Source organism: Melanotaenia boesemani, chromosome 15 (assembly GCF_017639745.1).
Source record: "Melanotaenia boesemani isolate fMelBoe1 chromosome 15, fMelBoe1.pri, whole genome shotgun sequence".
NCBI lineage: Eukaryota > Metazoa > Chordata > Actinopteri > Atheriniformes > Melanotaeniidae > Melanotaenia > Melanotaenia boesemani.
In genome coordinates, this window is record NC_055696.1 from 14164678 (window position 1) to 14184160 (window position 19483).

General features: G+C 39.7%; 1 protein-coding gene across 2 annotated transcripts; it reads right to left on the bottom strand.

Moving 5' to 3' along the window:
• Positions 1-455: 455 nt before the first annotated feature.
• Positions 456-18474, bottom strand: fgf13b (fibroblast growth factor 13b). 2 transcript variants are annotated; one of them, XM_042009237.1, is made up of 5 exons: positions 18242-18474; positions 8440-8550; positions 5543-5646; positions 3964-4162; positions 456-1769 (listed from the first exon to the last, which is right to left on the bottom strand). In XM_042009237.1, exons 1-5 carry the CDS (start codon positions 18282-18284, stop codon positions 1630-1632), a joined length of 597 nt encoding a protein of 198 aa, XP_041865171.1. In that variant the 5' UTR covers positions 18285-18474; the 3' UTR covers positions 456-1629. The 2 variants fall into 2 exon arrangements, with proteins under 2 accessions (XP_041865171.1, XP_041865170.1); XM_042009236.1 differs by lacking the exon at positions 18242-18474 and adding an exon at positions 9186-10102.
• Between the last annotated feature and the right edge of the window lie 1009 nt (positions 18475-19483).

Here is a 19483-nt window from a genome sequence, read left to right on the forward strand (position 1 = left end):
GTAAGTCATTCCAACCCGGAGTGGGAATTAAGAGGGGCTGACTTTCATCCCAACTGCTTTACACTCACCACCACTTGAACATCTTTGCTGAAGAAACAAAGCAGATTCACATTTTCTGCAAAGGGCAGAGATGGAATCCAGATGTCCAAAACCAGACCCTCCTTTACCTGATTGTAATTACTACAGACAGAACTGGTGAGAAAGGGTAGTCTTGGCGAAGTTCAACAAGCACTGTCACCAAGTTAGAGTTTATGATGAGCAAACACAGCTCTTGCTTCAACTGGATTGTCCCATGACCCTTTGCGGGAGATGATGTCCTAGACCTAAATGCAACACTGAATAGACGTTTGAACATACCAATTAAGAAAAGCATGAAAATATGTCTGTAGAACACAAAACTAACCGACTTGACATCAGCCACATGCACATAAAACCAGACAAAAGACTCAATCAACTTCTTTACAAAGAGTTTATTTAGTGCATTTCTAGTTTGTCCACAGCAGGAACCAAAATATGAAGTTAATCTGTGCTCCCATTGGTTCACCAAAGTTATGGTCCAATATCATTGGTCCACTCATGTTCTGGTGCAATACTATTGGTCCAGTATTGTTCTAACACTCACATTGGTTCACTAGTGTTCTGGTATCACACTATTGGCTCACTAGTGTTCTCTTGTGGTCAGGAACACAAAAGGAAAAAGAAAAGAAAGAAAAAGGACCTTCAGCATGCTGCTACTGAGCAGAGGTCCACAAGCTCCCATGCAACAACAAACAAACAAACAAACAGCTAGAGACGACAACAACAAACATAAAGGTAAACAACAGCATTGCTTGTAAGAAGTAAGCATGGAAGCATATACAGTAAACCTTAGATTAACCTGCTAAAGCCCTCAGGAGGTTTGTCTGATATACAACAGATCTTAAAAAGGTAAAATCCCACCCACACCCCCCAGACGCATGCATGCGCAATCTCACACACACACACACACTAACTGCAAGGACAGGATGAACCCAACCTCTCTCTCACACGCACAGGCGCACCTGCATGCAAACAAATGAAAAGTCCTCATAAGCGTACAAGGAATACTTTCATTTTTGAAAATATGACTTAACCCCATGAGCTCTGTGTAAACATAGCGTACGATAGGATAGATAAAGACTTTCTTCCTCCCTTTGTAACTCCCTGTAACTTTCTAGCCTCTTGCCATTTCATAGCAATAACCTAGTTAATACTTGGACTCTTTGGTTCTCTGTAACAGTCTGTTTATCTTACGTTGTGACTGACTGCCTGACTTTTCTCTGCCCTTTCTTCATTCTCTCCCTCCTATGTTCTGTCTGGTTACACTACAGCAGGGAGAGTAGAAGAGGAAAGAGATTCACAGGCCCACTCCCTCCACACACCAGGGCAGCAGAGCCAGACGGATTGATTGTCCTTGATTTATTTACATCACAGTCAGTCACAGTGGGCTTCGTGAAGTGGAAGAACACACCCCCATTCTCCCTTTTTTTCTCCCCAACTCATCCTACCCCTCACAAGCCTGATGTGTGAGCTGTCAGCCTGAGATCTGCGTATGTCTGTGTGTTTGTCTGATGAAGTGTGTGTTTGTGTTCGTGAGAGGGGGTCGAGAGGCTAGGATAAGTCGTTGTTGCTGGGTGTCTTCCCTCCGCCGTTAAGAAGGGCTGAAGCGCTGCGACTTTTGGTCGGTGTGCCGCTGCCTGAACGTGAGAGTTCTGTCAGGTCGTGGAGGGAGGGCTCCCTGTACATGGCCACTACAAAAACACACACAAGAGTCATTAATTCACTAACTGAACTCATGTTTGATATGATAAATAGATTGCTTCTACACAGCACTTTTCAGGTGTCATTGACCACTCCAAGCACTTCACACTTTTCCAAGCCACATTCACATATGTCCAACATTTTTCAGTGAGTTAAGTGCAGCTAATCCTGAGGGTAAATGAGAGATGTTCTCTCACTTAATAGAGCTTTAATATATCCTTTCATACATTTGATTGCAGTTATTTCTCATCTCTTGTCATTAATTGGCATGACCTAGACAATAAACAAAGAAAGCATAATGTAATCAAAGAATGAATTGGCAAACATTCGCCAAGGTGGCACATTAGAAGCAGCATGAACATTTGTTTGGAGTCGTGTTGGGAAAGTAAGTCCAATATCCACTCTCCTCTTTGCTTTGTTTTGCTCTCCACTAACTCCTGAGGGAAATATCTGACTCTTGACCTATCTTAGTGTGTTCGATCCAAGTCGAGTGGGTTTATGGAGCTTTTTTTAGTAGAAACTGTTGCCTGCTGAGTGTAGAAGTGTGAAAGCAAATCAGCCTAGTTGTAAGTCAGACAGCCAAAGCCATAAAGCGAAAAGATGCTAAACTTGGACAAGGCGATAATTCTGATCCATTACTACCAACAGCACTTTCCCATTAAATAGTGATGTTATCTGTTGTTAACACACCAATATTGATTATTTTCCCTCTCTTCCTGCTTTTACCTTTTTTCTTTGAGCAATATAATGTTCAGTGAGAATGATGAGCCACACCCATGCCTGTAATATAATCCTACAAGTTATATTTTCCACAGATTTCCTGACAGTTTTTTTTTACATTTTGATGACCAAAAGTCTATTTTTCTCTCAAATTGCTAGAATCAATACACAAATAAAGACCTTATAATTCATTTTACTGCTTTTACGTTAATGACAAGAAGCCAGAATACGAGTGTATGTAGCTTGTATCTGTACTGACAGCCTGAAATTTACATCATACTCTTAAAAATTCCAGATTTCATGTCGCCTGAGGTCATATCTGTAGCCATGTTTGAAACTGAGAACAAAAGAAGAACAAACAATCCAGTCTAACTTTGCCTTTTAATATTTTTAGGAGGCTGTATAATTTTAGATTTTCTCCTTCCCTGGGTTGTGTTATAAAGCTTTGTGTATGTAAAAGGTCTTCAGGTTCTCTCTCCAGCTCAAGACTGCTCCTAAACTGCCTGAAGCAACTTGCTGGTTTTCGTTTCACAGTTATCTAACTACCTGTAAATACACACAAAGGTATTTTGTGAAGACTCTTCTTTGCATTTGCTCTTACTGTCCACATGAAAATGCAGTTCTTGGGCACTGAAACCAAATATTTAACTAATTCTGACAAGTTTATGTGTGAGCTGGAACTCACAGTTTGTGAGTTGTGATGTCAGATTGTGTGCAACCATCTCTTTGGTTTGAGGTGACAAATATGTTCCTTTTTATTGCATAGCAACAGCAGACTTAGTCAAGATAACACTGATGCTAGTCTTGCTAACAGGCTTTTTTTTTATACATTTGGACAGAAATGTAGTTACAAGTCAGCTATGTTAAGTAACAGTGGTGCCAGAACATGTTAGGGCGAACACTCCTACACAAAACAGGACTCCAATGATACAGAATTGGACGGCAACATTGCTGGTTTTAGACCAGACCTGATAGGACCTGGAACAACTCTAAGAACAAGATGGGTTTTAATGAAGAAAAGCAGGAGAATGTCAGTATATCCAGGACTTTGCTACATTGAAGGGCAGGAAAGACTTATGAGATCATTTGTCAGTTCTGTCAAAAAGCTGCATGCTTGCTGTGTTTTTGCATTTTTATGTGGATGGACATTTTGTTTGGGAAATGATGCTGTGTGGACATGATTCTTTTTTGGGGAGAATGGAGGAGAGATTTTTTTTTTTATACCTGTGTTTGTGTGTATTTTGGGTTAATGGGCAGCTGCCTCTTATTACACCATGTTTAACTGACCAGCTAGCCAATTAGAGAGCTCTGCCAGATTGGAGGCTTTAAAGAGAGAGCTAAAACAATGTTTCAAGGAGAGGACAAGAAGTTCTGTATGCCATAACATAACTTTTATAAGCATTTATACTTATACTAGCATAGCTCTTCAAGTCAGAGAGTGCAGGTCTCCTTTATTAGTCTTACCTTTGAGTGGTTTCGGTATGAAATGTGCAGCAGCCTTGTTCTTCTTGACATGGTTCCCCTTCATGATCCCGCCCTCCTTGTTGAGGCCCAGGTACCAGGCCCGGCCTGAGGCCTGCTGCCGGTACAGCATGGAGGAGTAGGTGACGTAGTAGTTCTCAAACACTGATTCCTTGAACTTACACTCTGGGGTAAAATGTTCCTGAGTGGAAAACATGACAGATATTAGAACAAATTGTTGAAGAAATGAGACGAGGAGGTGATTAAGTAGATATGAAGAGGTGATGTGTTCGCTGCAAGAAGAGTGGAGTCACTGAGGGGATGAGTTTATAATAGCAGATCCATTAAAAAAGTGTTAAATCAATTCTCCATTTCATCTGTCAGCTGGTCTGCCCTTTGAATCATTATCTCGGTCAGGCTGTAGTCTCATAGAACAAACTGCACCAACTTAGGACAGCTGACATTTGCATTTCCTTATTCCTGTGTCTCCATAGCAACTGGCTACTCCCTTGAATACCAACCAGCCCACTGGGAAAGATGTTGCCCAGGCTGCCGGGGGAAACAGAAAGATACAGAAAACTGCTGCACTTTTACTTTTTATCTCTTAATGTTTACCTTTTAGGTGTTTTGGGTGTATTTCTGTGGCATTTGTATTTGTGCTTTTTATGCACCTATGTGATACTGTGTTGGAGGAGCAACTTGGTGGACAATAAAGATCTATTATAAGGGTGCTCTTTCTTTCTGACATCCATTAATCTGGTTTGATTTCTGATTTTGTATGAAAACATAAATAAGTGTACCTTGTGTGTGCTGCATTGTATTTTGTGTGTTTGTATTCTGGTTTTAATATCAGGTCAGAAGATGAAAAGGTGATATTAGTGTTATGAGTAAGGCTAGCACGCTCAGAAAGAACAACAGAGAGCGTCTAAGGCTGGACATGACAGACCAGATATTGTGCTGGTATACGTGTTTGCACAGCCGTAGGGGCAGGTTGTTATTACACTAAGGTGTGTACCATTTTTCTATTTCCTCTTTGTTAGTTTTCATCATTCGGTCTTGTAACTTGTTTATATTGCTGGAAGTGTGTGGTATTTTTGTTGATTTTTCTCATTATTGCTTCTACACCACCTACCATCTAAGCTGAAGAGCTAAAATGAGGTGCTTAAAGCACAGTGCTGCAGCCAACCCTGCCTTCTGGCCTGTTAGATAAAATAAATGCACAGTGCTGTTGCATGTGTGTATCAAGTTGGAAACAACATGAAAAGAAATTTCAGGAGAAATCTTTCTATCAAAAATGACTGGAGGGAGATAAACAAAAGGAGGCTGACGGACCTGAAATCAATCCTGAGAAGCCACAATATCATGGAAACAGATAAGTGAGGCGTGGACACTAGATTATAACACCCTGTGGCAGCTGAATCACAAGGCAACACTGTAGCTAAAGTGTTGAAGTGATAATATAACGATAATGAGTCTGCTCTCACTAGAAGCTTCTGCTTCATGACTCAACCTCAGAAAACCTCTCATCTGGTGACTATGATAATAATGATGGTCATGATGGTGGATTTTCGTGGTGACCTACAGAGGTGTAGAGAAAGCCTTCGTTGTTCATTGCCAGGTAGAGTTTGGTCTGGACACCCTGGATGGCCACCACACGAAGCCCCACAGGGATCAGGTTGAACACAGCTACACACAAAGCCACACAAATATACACACACAGCAAACAAATGGACATTCATACAGAGAACAGAGAACAACACTCATTAATATCAATGACACTGTGACATCTTCATTTTGTCCACAGAAAAGCTATTTAAGAAGTTCAGCCAGACGGTGAGGCTTCTGAACTTTACGGAAAATGTAACTTCCGGCATATCGCATGCAATGAAAAGGGTAAAGATATTCAAAAGACATGCAACACAGCAAGGTTTGTTATATAGCTGGTAGTGCAAGAGCACGGTTCAACAGAAAAACCTCTGAGTTTACATCTATTTCCTCTGTCATGCAAATAAAAAACAAGTATCAGGATTTGTTTATATTTTCATCATTAAAATTTTTTAAAATTCAAAATGTGCTTATCACAATTTCCCAATAAGGAAATCATATCTTTAGATATTTTTCTCTTGATTTATTTAACAGTCCAAAACATCAACAAATTCACATTTTAAATTGCATGAACTTGAGAAAACCTGCTAATCTTAAAGTTTAGAAACAGTAGAGAGTTTTTCTGGTACGTGACTCAAACAGCAATCAAACTGAACATATTTTAAAATAAATGACTCCTCCTTCTATTTTACCTCAACACAACAGGATCTAAGATGCTATGGCTGCTCTTAAATGTTTAACCAATGGGACTTTATTAAAGGACATTTCCAGTCAAGCAGGAAGTGCTAATAAAGTAAGTAAACCTGAATAAAAAATGTTCTACTTGTGGACTTGTTTTCTGTCTTTTAAAGTTTAAACTGTTAACGATAGATAACTATTTTAAATCCATCCAGTTTTCCCATGACAGCTGTATTGATGGTCTGATTTTACCGCTGACAGATTGTCACTAAAAGTAAATACCGTAATTAGCTGCCTACCATGGCCATTTTGCTTTCTGCAATATCTCCATCCACAGAAACTAACCTGCTGACTTAATTACTGGGAAATCCATCATACAAAATTTTTCATCTCATGCTGGTTTATTTACAGGCTCAGTCTGACTTTCTAGAAGCTCAGCAGTTACTACATGCAATGTTCGATGATCCAGTGGACCATTATGAGAATGAATAATCAGTCACTTCAGTTTGATGATCAGCTGCAACTGTTGGAGGAGGAGTTAAGAAAAAAATAAAAAAAAGGGATGTAAAAATGAAGAGAAATGAGGTAGAGCCAGACAGGCACCAGCCTGAAATACCACACAGCTCTGAAACCCCTGAGGAGGTCAATGCTGCTGTGCTGAGGGGGAAACTTGGCTGCAAAGACTTGAACCTGTTGATGTCAGACTTGGAAAATCTCCATACAACCATGAATCTGAGTCATTTTTTAGGCATCAAATCTGCATACTTGATAAGCATTGTTGCGCCAAAGATGATGTTTCATCTCTACAAAATCAATTGGCAGAAAAGACCAAGACTGACAGCACTGGCATTTCAACACGAAAGTCAATAAAACGGCTTTATGTTTAGTTTGTCATCTTATTCTTGGAAAGTTGCCGATGTCAAGCCTTTTATCTTGTTTGCTGCTACTGCACTGTATGATCTACGGAAAGCTGTGCACCTCTACACACCTAAATGAACTGGTGGTGAGTCATCCAGCAAATATTGTGGATGGAAATAATACTGTATTGCAAACGGCAGTGCTGGTGGCTAATTTTCTTTCTCTTTGTCACAAAAATGTGTCAAAATATATTCATTTTAATCTTTCTGTTCTTGGCTGTAGCTCTTTTTTTCTCAATTTTGAACTGCTCCCAAGTTTTCCATTTAAAGTACACAATGCACAGTTATTTATATTTTTCTACAATAGACTATAAGAAGCTTTAATAAAGACAAATCTATTCCTTTGTTTAATTACAGTCATTCAGCCAACCATGTTGTTTTTAATGTCTGTGGTTGTATGGAGACGTGGATTACAGGGATTATCCATCCAAACCCAGTCACGGGTGACTGATTTCATGCGGGTAGGCGTTTACATGATGTACACTGCATGTAATCATTTAATTAAAGAACGCACTGCCCTGTCTTTCTCTTTGTGCACAACAGCTGGTGGCCTGAGAAGTAGGAGAGATTAATGTGAAATGCTGGCAACACCAAATGAGCACAAGAGGGAGAATGATGATCTCAAACTCGACAACAGAGGTAAAATAGCCATATTAACCACACACTGTAGCCTGCATGTGCGAAAAAAAAATCAATTTTTTACACTTTCAACTCTGAATTTTATTATTTCTGCAATTGGAAAATGTAATTGTGTTGTGTTATTTAATCAGTTAATTTAACAAGGATGCATTTTCCACAGATAGACTGCAAAGATGCCACTGGACATTTAGAGAAAACACGTGCTAGCTTATTAATTTAATGTGCACTTTACATGTTGTTGAGTTACTGCCTAAATTAAAATCTCCAGTTCAAACATGTTTCCATTGGGCAAAGTTAATCATTAAATTGGATTTAACCGGTGTCAGATGCTAACCCCAAAGTGACAATAAATAGTAAATTAAATCACCTCTTGGTTGATATTAAACTGTTGTTGTAATTCAATATTCCACTGCAGCGCAAAGTAAACTTACACTATGAGTGTAAGAAAACATGGTGTCAGTTGCTGTTGAACAGTAATGTGTTCATTATCTTTCATATTTCTTAATAAGTTATAAAGATGATACAAAAATGAGTGCAAGTACTACAGCTTGTTGGAATGATGCAGCCAAAACATTGTTCTCTTTTAGTATCTAAACAATGCAAAAGATTCCCAGTTGCATAATAGGTAAGAGTGTCTTACCATAGGTGCTGTCTTCATCCTTGGTTCCATCAATGGTTCCATCAGGCTGCAACTGCAGCTGGAAACCCTGGCGACTGGAAAGCCTGGTCACAATACCCTTTAGCTGGGGCTCTGAGAAGAGAAGGTGGGAGAAGTTACCTGCATTTGTTCCTTTTTACTGTTGTGTGACCACATGTATTAAACTCAGCCTTCTCCAGGAAACTGAGACTGTAAGAGGAGGAAAGCCTGTTTACATTTCCAGTCACTGAGATTTGAGGGTCCAGTGTTAATCCCTGACCACTGAAAACTGTTGCTATCTTAAATAAATAAATAAATCAGATCAAGTCTTTTTGTTGTTACTTGACAGGATGATCAAAGCTCTGCCAAAATCAGCATGCATGTTTACTGAGATCTGGTTCAGGTTTTTGATATGTCTAAATGGTAAGTTATTGCCTTTTTTTTTTAAATAAATCCTCACACTTTACTGCACGCTGCTGGCTCTGAGTCAGAAATGGTAAATTCTCTTCATGTAAGAACATGTGAAGAACAAAATCAAGCTTTAACTAACAGACGAGCTACAGTATCTGGATGACAAATGATGAAGTGGTGGCGAGCCTGCCTCAGTGATGAGGGGAAAATGGTGTTGGATGGTGGTGATAGTGTTGGTGGTGATGGGGATGATGGCTGGCGTAAGGTGCCCTATGGCTTTTTGGGTACCCCCACCCCACTTAAGACTCACATACACACACACTAACACACACTCAGACCTGGTGGTCGCCTTCTCTTCCGTTTCTTCCTCGATCCAAACAATTTAACACGCGAGAATACATTCAGCTTGCTCGGCTTCTCGTTTGCGCCTTTGCTGTTGCTCGGGCTGCTGCTGCCGCGGCAAGCATTCGCCTTCTCTCGTTCCCTCGCCTGCCGCTTCTGGCGGATTAAGGAGCTGGCGATAGCCGCTGCACGGGACATGCTCCCCCGACTGAGTGAAACAAGACAGTGCGTCCCGGTTGGAGGGGGCTGTTGGCGGACAAGGCGGTGTGTGGGGGTGCGGGAAGGGGGTCTACGCCACCCACGACTCAGTTCGCATCACACACCGGCCGCTGCAGACTCGCAGTTTTCCGCGGTTGTAAGAAGCGTCCAAAATTCTCCATCGGTGCGTCCGGGCGCCTCATGGAACTCGTTAAACAAATCCATTAATGTGCCAGTAACTGAGCTTTAACAACGCCGCCTCCTATCCCCCCTCCCCCCCATGGGGGTCTGAGTGGCAAAACCTGTCTGACTCCCCCTCAGGTGATTTTTCCTGGTTGTCCCGCGAGAGCGTAGATGAAAAACAGATGTGCGTAAAGATCCAGTCCGGGTTCAAGTGGCGAATCAACAGCTTATAAGCTGGTGCGAACGACACCAGGTGTTGATGAAGACCACTGCAGCTGCTGCTTTCTCTCCTCCTGCTGCTCTGCACCGCTCTCCCGGTGATGCTCCGCTTCTTGACGCTGTCCGTGACAGAAATGCAGCAGCCGGAATGTTTGTCAATGAAACGGCTCCGAGCTCGATCAGTAGGAAAGGGATCATGATGCAGCCGTACCGTTCATAAAATTACTGCAGCCCTGCCCGCCCAGAGGAAGAGGAGCGAGGAAAGGGGGTGGAAGGGGTGTAGGCTTGTGCGCGTGTGGAGAAGCGGGCGGGCGGGGGACGCAGAGACTGAGACGAGGTTGAGAGGTTTGGGGGCAGCTCCTTCATCATATAGGGCGCCTGTAGCCCTTTATCCCACGTGGCACGATATTTACATGTTTCTCTGAACACTGATAGGTGATGATTAGGGCCAGTGAGGTAGGGTTTTGTGTGTGTGTGTGTGTGTGTGTGTGTGTGTGTGTGTGTGTGTGTGTGTGTGTGTTTTGGGGGGGGGCATATGAGGAGGGTATTATACAGTCAAATAAAAGGAAGAGAGCAGAGAGCAAATAATAAAGGAGGAGGGGTGAGAGAAGAAAATTAGATATCCAGTGTTTATGAGTGAGAGAGGACAGAAGCTTGTAGAAAAAAAACTACTCATGGATTGTCAAGGAGAATGATGAATGAAAGAGAAGAGCATAAACAGAGAAAGAGGTACAGTGTGGAGTCTGTCAGTGGAGAATGAAAGGAGAAATACCATTCATATGGCAGCACAGGGGAAAAATGTGAGAAATGATGAATGAGTAATAATAAGAAAAAAAAACAGAAAGACCTGGGGAGTGTGTATAAGGGAAAAATATTAAAATATAGGAAGGAGAAAAGGAGGGGCTCTCATCTTATGTTGGTGCAGAACTTCAGTGCTGAAAGGCTGCAGCTTACGAGAAGGAAGTGAATAACAGAGAGAGCACTTCAGTCTGAGCGAGGTGTGTCGTTTTCCAGACGTTTCCTTTGCATTAGCACCAGAGCAGAGGCAAGTGTAGAGCAGTAATCAGCCACTTCATGCATGGCTAGAGGCAGCCCCCACAGAAAAGCAGATGCACAGCTGTCAGAGTCAGATAGCTGCGATGGTGCATGACAAACGCAACACAGAAGAAGATGAGGAGGCAGTGGACAAAAAGCCAGCAGAGTCAGAGCGGAGGTTGACCTGCATGAGGCACCTGGCACCTGGTGCCGAACAGCAGGCAGAGCCAGTGCATGCTGCTCTCCAGAGGAAACATGCTGAAGAATCAATGAGTGGAGCACAAAGAGGATGTGGGGAAGAGTAAATGACATAACTGTAAAGGGAGCTAACTCAAGAATCCATAGGATGAACTGGAAGACAGAGAAAGTGATGGACTAATAGAAACTGAGATCAGGACTGGATCAGTGAATATGGAGCCTTTGACTTGTTACTTACTGAGGACACTGAAGTTAGACCTGGACCTCTGTTTAGGTAAGACTCTTATAAATGTCCAGAGAAATCTGGTTTTACAGTGTAACTGTATAGTGCACATTTCCTGAGACAACCCTCACAAGACTGATTATCCTGAAATATGACAAGTAAAGAATTGACAAAGACTGTCTCATTATTTTTATTTTCTGAGACTTGATTTAATTTTGACCCCCCCCCCCCTCCCCACCACACACACACACACACACACACACACACACACACACACACACACACACACACACACACACACACACACACACACACACACACACACACCACCCCCACCCCAAGCAACAGCCATACAAAATACCAGCAGAGAGACATTAGGTATGAGATGACTCTGAAGAACATATTAACACAACCAATCATGCCTTTCAGTTGCCACAATAACAACAAATAAATAAAAAAAATCAATAAGTTAATAAATGGACAAGCAGCAAAAAGATTTTGCACCAAGGTACTAAAAAATCCTATTTTAATTGGTTAACCAAAACCACCTTGTAAAAAGTTTCATAATAATTGATTACTTTCAAATATTTAAATACTCTTTAGAATATATGAACATATTTGCAGTGTTACATGATTTACTGTGTGTAATAAGTGAATAGTTTAACTTTTGATTGGAGCACTGCAGCGCCTCCTGTGGGGGAGTTCACAATTTAACTGCTTTGACAAAAGACGTAGAGTTCATTTGTGAGGAAATTACACCATAATATTTAGAGTTACATATGAAAACCATTTAGAGCAGGTCTGTGATCAGTCTCACTCTGCAGAAACCCAGCAGCATATTGCAAAAATCCTAACAGCACGTTGCAAATAACCACAGTGGCCTTTTGCAAAGAACACTAAAAGTCCCTAAAAGTCACAGAAAAAAAAATCAAGTTTTGCTTGAATTATCTTTAGAATCATTTAGAAGCAAAGTCACTTTCATCAATCTTATCTGAGATAAATACAAGAAACCGCCATGGAGGCCAACATGGCTAAAGGACTGAGTCATTTAAAAAAAAGCGGTGTTAAATTACTTTCTCTGTTGCTAACAAGATGAAGTCAAGATGTCGTTTGCAGTTAAGTTGTATAGACAGTTTACAGTTTTCTGACACATCTGTCCATGAAATTTAGGATCGCAAATCATAAAATGCATTAAAAATTATTAGTGAAGGCTGTAATAAATTCTAAAGCCAATAATACACGATAATTTAAAAGAATGTTTTTGTCTGGGCTTTTAAGGCATTTGATCATCATTGCGGCCAGAAGCGTATGGGTGCGTCTAGTCACGTTTTCAGCACCATGGACAGCGCTTAAAGTTTGCGCTTGTGTTGAAAACACACGTATTTGTCCCAAAACAAAAAGATAAACGAGAATTTAAAAACAAATTCGTTGAATGAAAAGTTATATACTTTAAACGTCCAATATGCATGAATATTTTCATTATTTATTCATAAAACCAAGGAATAATATCAAAACGTTGAGTCCTCCGTTCGCACTTAAAACAAATGGCAATGCTACAAAGTCCTGCTGTAATTCGCACAGCTTCATTTTTTCCCCAAATTTCTAATGAAATAATTAAACCTGGCTGTATTAACACTCTTTCTTCTGGCCTACCTGAGGTCGATCGACGGAGAGGGAAAGTCATGCTGCTGCGCCCGTGGAGCTCCACAGCTTTGTTCTCATGACTTTTCGTACTTCCTGTCCTGTGCTTCTCGACAAAAAGACGCCAAATTACCGAAGTTCAAACCACAGAACTCTCCACGGCTTTGGATCCATTAAGGCCGCACACGTGGTGTTGACGGCGGATCATTACAGAACATTAGAGGCCATTAAGCCCTTGGAACCAGTCATCAATGATTCATCTCGAGGCCCCGCTGATCTGGCACAGTAAGTGAAGGATGGAGCCAGCAGGCCTTTCTCAAATAAAAGGAGCTATCGACAAGACAGTGTCTTTGTTTGTTGAAGTATTTTTGAGCCAAATCAAAGTGAGGCTGGGACTTGATTGGGGTACAAATACACATAAACATATATTTGTGCGCCTGTAAAGACTATCGACAAACCAGTGACCTCTGCAAACACTCAGTGCGCAAACTCACGAAAAACAAAAACATAGTTATGCATTTCGGAGTTTTGTCACCGTTTATGCTTTATTCATTGAACAAGTTTACATTTTTGCGTCTGAAAACTCAGTTTAAAAGTGCAGAAATACGACTATTTCCATCTTGACACAACTATAGTCTTATTTAAATGATATACCTCTGAGTGATAATGTCCAAAACCTTATAATCAATACTATGCTTTCAGTTATAAGAAACTGGAGCTCCCTACATGAATTGAGGCATAAGGCACAGAAAACTGCTGAAAGTGGCATACTGTTTGCCAAAAAACAATATATTTGTATTAAGAGACTCATAAATAACACATCTCCCAACATCTCTCCCAGGTGAATATTTTTCCTTACTTGCTTATCAAAATGAAAAACTACCAAGGCTGTTTAATAATATATTATTGTTTATGTATAATATAATATGTATAATATTTCACCCATAAAAAAATATGAAATACTGAGTCTGAATCGCCAAACCTGGAGATAATGGAAATTTATTACACTGTCAAAGAACTGAAGCATTTAGTAAGACATAAAGCATCACAACTGCATTATAAGTTAAACAAATACAGCGACACCAGTCAAATATCCTTGTCACTGACACAAACACACATGAATGCACACTACTAATGCTTTTGCACTTAGTGTTTTAGTCTACAGGTTCGCCTAATGCTTGCCATCACAGCAATATTGCCCACAATTACACACAGAATACACACAACCACCTTGAATGCATGTTATGAGCCTATTACACAGTGGTCCTGTTACAGCGTTTATGAAGCAGCCTGTTAATCCAGAAAAATCCTGAAGTGCACTTCAAACATGGTAAAATGTCACTTCAGATCCTTTAAAGCAGCATGTATATTCTCAAAATGTTACAGATGGCATTACAGATTGCAGAGTGTCTGTTGTTCAGCTGCGCATAGAAGAAGAAAAAAGTAATACAGGCAGTGAAACACGGAAGTGGCCAGAGAATGAGCTAACTCAGCAACGTTAACGGTATCATCATAAAGAGAAGCATCTCTTCATGATGGTTTTCTATATTCAAGTCAACAATTACAAATTAATTAAATTAAAAATATTTTCAGAGCAGTAATGTTACAAATATGCTGTGATGTCATATAACCAAGATTAACTGTAATCCATTACTGTATAACATAGTTGGAGAGGGTCGGCCATGCTTGCATGGCTTCTTTTCTTTTTTTTTTTTTTTTGTCTTTCTACCAATATTTGTCCAACCAGAACGTATGTGAACAAACATATGATTCCAACTTCAACATCTGCAAACCTTTAACTTGAAATAGTAAACTGTAATGATGCCAGTTTGTACAAATACAGAACTTTAGTCTAACAGGTCAACACACTAGTCCAATAGTCCACCCTGTCTGAAAAAAAAAAAAACTTCTTCTATATCACTTTTCAGAGAAACTGGCATTGTCATAGCTATCGTTTATTCATATGATCAACCACTAGATGGCACCATTGTAACAGAGAATATTATAGAAAAGGAAGGGAAGGTTGTAGGACTTCTTTGAACCCATGAGGGCATGAAGGTCTGGAACAAATTTCATGGCCATCCATCCAATTTATGTCTAACCTCTTTAGGAACAAAATGTTAATGAGTTCCTGTTCTTCCAAAACCTTAATCTTAAATTGAATTGTAATGTAAAGAACAGTACAAGGTGACATACAGCAAAGCCCTGAATGCCTTTTCACCCCTGAGACAGTCTGTACTTTAGATATTTAAATTGAAAAGTTTTACAAACTTCTCAGATTATAGTAATTTAAAGAGTACTGTGTTTGTATGTTCACAGTTGTTGTAATGAATATGTTTGTCACACAATCTGCCCTTACTTTGCCTTTGTAATTACGTAGTTTTGTGATAAAGACTTTATGATGTCTTTACGTCCATCAATCAAACTGGTACTGGCACAGTGTGATTAAAAGAATAAAAACATCTGGATGGACTGTTGTTTATATGCTCTAACTTGAAATTACTTTTTTATTGGTGGTAATGGTCGGGGCTTTGTTCAGTTGTAGTAGGCTGCAGAAGAATGAAAGCTGTAGAAAAGTACAAAGTCAGCCGTATAGGACAGCTAACATTACAGTGTACAGGGATTTGTCAGAGGACCTATTATGTAGATTCACCCTCTCCTATTTATTGGTTTGGTTTTATTACCTTTTCAGTGCATCAATATTAGCTTTGAGTGCTTTTAGAAAAAACAACCGCCACCTAGTGGTTAATGCTAGCAGTCCCTGATACAAAAAGAGAGCTGAGGTTTAAATCACTTTTGACTGTGGGGTGGCAGTGTGCAGACAGATTTCTGTAAAGCACTTGTTGCTTCAAATAATCATACAGAGAAGGGGATATCTCTCGAGTGCACAGGATTACTATTGGCATGCCACTCACTGCATTCCTAATTGCACTAATTGGTGTCAAAAGAGCTTGTGCTTGTGTTGAAGGCATGCATTTCCATGACTACCCAAACTGAAGTTATTGGATTTTTACTACGAATTCTACAAAGTTCATAATTTTTATTTAGTTCAGACTCAGAGGTAATAGAAATATTCCACTAACTTCAAGAGGGGGATGTTCATAGGGCTCCCTTTAGGAGCGTTGTTAACAACACCATCTCCCCTCATTATTAAAGACACTGACATTTTATGTAGCATGGAAGATTTCGATCAAGTATACAGTAAGATGCTTTTTAACCTGCATTAGAAAGTCTCTTATATTCATACCCCCCCCCCTACACACACACACACACACACACACACACACACACACACACACATACACCCATCTCTCTCTCTCTCTCTCTCTCTCTCTCTCTCTCTCTCTCTCTCTCTCACACACACACACACACACACACACACACATTAGCACAGGACTCCACAGATCCACTACATAAATTTACCCCATGGCTCTCGGGTGTAGATATAGGACAGTGTTGTGCAGGAGGATTTATTTAAAAAAAACTGATGCTTGGAGTCATAGTTGCCCTAAACAACAGGCCCAACTAAGGATGCCGCAGATCGTGCGATGCTCTTTGCTCTGTGCAGTATTGTTATGTTGTGTTCTGTGCAGTATTGCCTACTTGGTGATGGGAGTCCAGGGGGTCGGTCTGCGGAGAAGAATTTCCCCTCTGGGACAATAAAGTCTGAAATCTAAAGTCCTACAAAGGTGAAACTGAATTTTATTGGAAATGTTTTAAAATATCTGTTCCAGTTTAACAAGAGATCAGACTATAAAGATAAAGACAAGTCTCACCTTAACTAGGTGCAAAGCTGTCCAGATTGCACTCCATGAAGCAGGTTTTTCTTTTTTTCTACAGGCACATGATGCACACATGCGAGGCTATGAGGCTCAGTGTCTTGCTCAAGGACACTTGGACAGATGGACAGCATGTCCAAGTTGGGGATTGGCAATTGATGTAAAAGTATTTATTTATTAATTCAGAGTCAATGACATCTGACAAAAAATCTACAAACTACTACTTTTTAGAAAACATGCTTTAAGTATGGCTAATTAAGTTTCTTCTTATGAGCCTAAATATTTTCTTTATTTTGCTGTGCGTAAACTTCTAAGACACTATAACAATAATCTGCAATTTAACAGCTGTTGTCTACTTTCATTTCAATGATCAAATGAGTATAGGAAATTTTACTTACCCAGACAAAGAATTATTTTTTCATCATATTAAGAAATAATATGGACAATTCAACTAACTTTTGAATTGTCTTCATTATTGTTTTGTTGTCTGACATGTTTGGTTCTGCACAGCAATACCAATTACTGTGAATTTGGCTGAATTAAGTTTTAAAGCTGAAAACCTCTCAGTGGTTAAATTTAGGTTATGAGAAAAAATTTTTCACATTCTTTTAAAACTTTTCTACTGTATAATGGCACCAATCATTGCAGAAAATAAATTTTAAAATGCCATATTTAGTTTGTAATAAATGTTTTGAAACTGTTGCTTATGCGTTTATTTAAAAAACACACACACAAAAAAGTGGTAAGTCGGTGTCAATAAAACTCCATCCATCCATCCATCCATCCATCCATCCATTCATGGAGCCTTAACTTCTCCTTTAACAACAACAACAACAACAATAATAATGTTAATAATAATAATAATAATAATAATTATTATTATTATTATTATTTATACAAACTCAGATTTTTCTTTATTTCCCTCATTTATTTATTTATGTATTTATTATTCTCGTTATTATTTTAACGCATTTTAATCTCACTTTAATGCAAATCCGACTAATTTGAAATCACTGATAATTATTCATGATGGAGCTCAGCTTGCGGGCAACTCCCTTTTTGTTTCCATGGCAATGGTAGTTTCCCAGTTTCCATTGCGGTGCATCCCGCGCTGGCATTCTTGTTGTTCCAGGGTTTCCCCAATTGGTTTTAGATTTGCATCTGACATTAAATCCTAACATTATTTAATTTTATTTAATTTAAGTGTTTTGCCGATTTCACATAGTCGACACTAGAGGAATTGTTTATATAAATATGCGAGGTTTTAATCTCATTTGCATTTGGCAAAACCCAAAACTGCCCAAATTAGTGTTGGACAGAAGAAGAACATGTAAGAAATTAGAAATTTTCTTTTAAAATAAGTAGGCTAGAGTGAACAAATACAACTTTAAAGAGCGTCTTTTCCCAGTATCAAGAGATCCTATCACCCTCTATCCTCGATCTTAAAGGGACAATGGCCCACGTGCTGACCTAAGCTCCATCACAACGCCTTTTCCTATATTCCCCTTTTCTGTTTCGGTGGGGAAAAAAACAACGTTACTTCATCCTTCCGTATCCACCCCGCTTTATCACTCACCTTTGGCGGCGTGGTCATCTTTGCCTTTTGTTTTCCCGCTCATGGAGCTCTACTGCTTCTGCTTCTTGCTGAATAAAACTTCTGGTGAAAGATCCAGAAAAAATGGATTTACTTTTTCATCTTCTTCTGGGTTGTCCCTCTCCACGCAGCGGTCCAAGTCCCGTCCTTCTCTTTCTCTGTCCCTCTCTGCTTCTGTCCGCACAGCCTCCAATCTGACAGCTTCTAGATGTCACCATGTAACGGCAGGAGCGCTCCCCCCACCAAAACCCGCACGTGCTACTCGCATGCGCGCTCAGAGAAACAAAAGAGGAAAGGTACAAATAGGACAAATGTGCAAGCACAAAGATCCGTTCAACAGCGGACGCAATGTTCAGATACAAGCAATTAAAAGTATAATATAAGCTTTAATTAATGGCCTCAATAAGCACGTTCTTCAATACTTAATAGACCATTTATTCATGTTAAACTAAAGGTGACTCAGTGCCAAAAGCATATTAAAGTGAATGTTTAATGTGGATTAATTAAAATTTGCAAATAAAACTGATGAAATAGTCCAAGTGAGACAGCTTGAACTCTGTATATGTGTTTAATTAAATTTGTCTTTGTTACCAGGCATGAAGCTTTAGAAGAAATACTTGGTGAAAGAAGAAAAAGTGTATCAACATCAGCAGATACATTCTTTTCTTTTTGATGCAGAATCCAGTGCGTTTTAGCTCCACGGACACTGTGCACATTGCTGTCTCCTGTTCAATAAATGTCTGTCCACCTGCAAACTCAGCAGTGCAGTGCTATGCAAATGAATCAGTTCATTGGTCATTTGATCAATTTATTTTCTTTTCCTTTAAAGAGCCAAAATGAAGACATATTTACATTTTATCCCACAATGTGCTTCCTGCATGTCATGTTTGCTTTTGATAAGTATTTCTTAAAGGGAAAAAAAACAATGTTATGCATTGTTTTCACTTTATAGAACAAACACTGCAAAGTTCTCTTCAATGTCCTTGTCCTAGACTTTAAAAATAATGAACCAATAACCATAAGTTCCACATATCATGCAGGAACAACATTTAAGTCACACCACTCTGTTTCTGTGATAAATTTAATGACAATAAAATGTCAAGTAACATTTCTCACCCTGAAGCACCATTTACTTCACACAATCAAGGTTTCAGTTTGTTAGTGAGAAGTTGTTCAGAGTGAAGATGTTGGGTCAGTACTAAATTTAGTTGCTTCTGTTTACCT

Coding starts and splice junctions, on each gene's coding strand:
- fgf13b (XM_042009236.1), bottom strand. CDS start 9,387: ATGTCCCGTGCAGCGGCTATCGCCAGCTCCTTAATCCGCCAGAAGCGG. Junction 5,647..8,439: donor GGATGAAGACAGCACCTATG/GTAAGACACTCT, acceptor CTTTGTGTGTAG/CTGTGTTCAACCTGATCCCT. Junction 4,163..5,542: donor AAGGCTTTCTCTACACCTCT/GTAGGTCACCAC, acceptor TTTTCCACTCAG/GAACATTTTACCCCAGAGTG.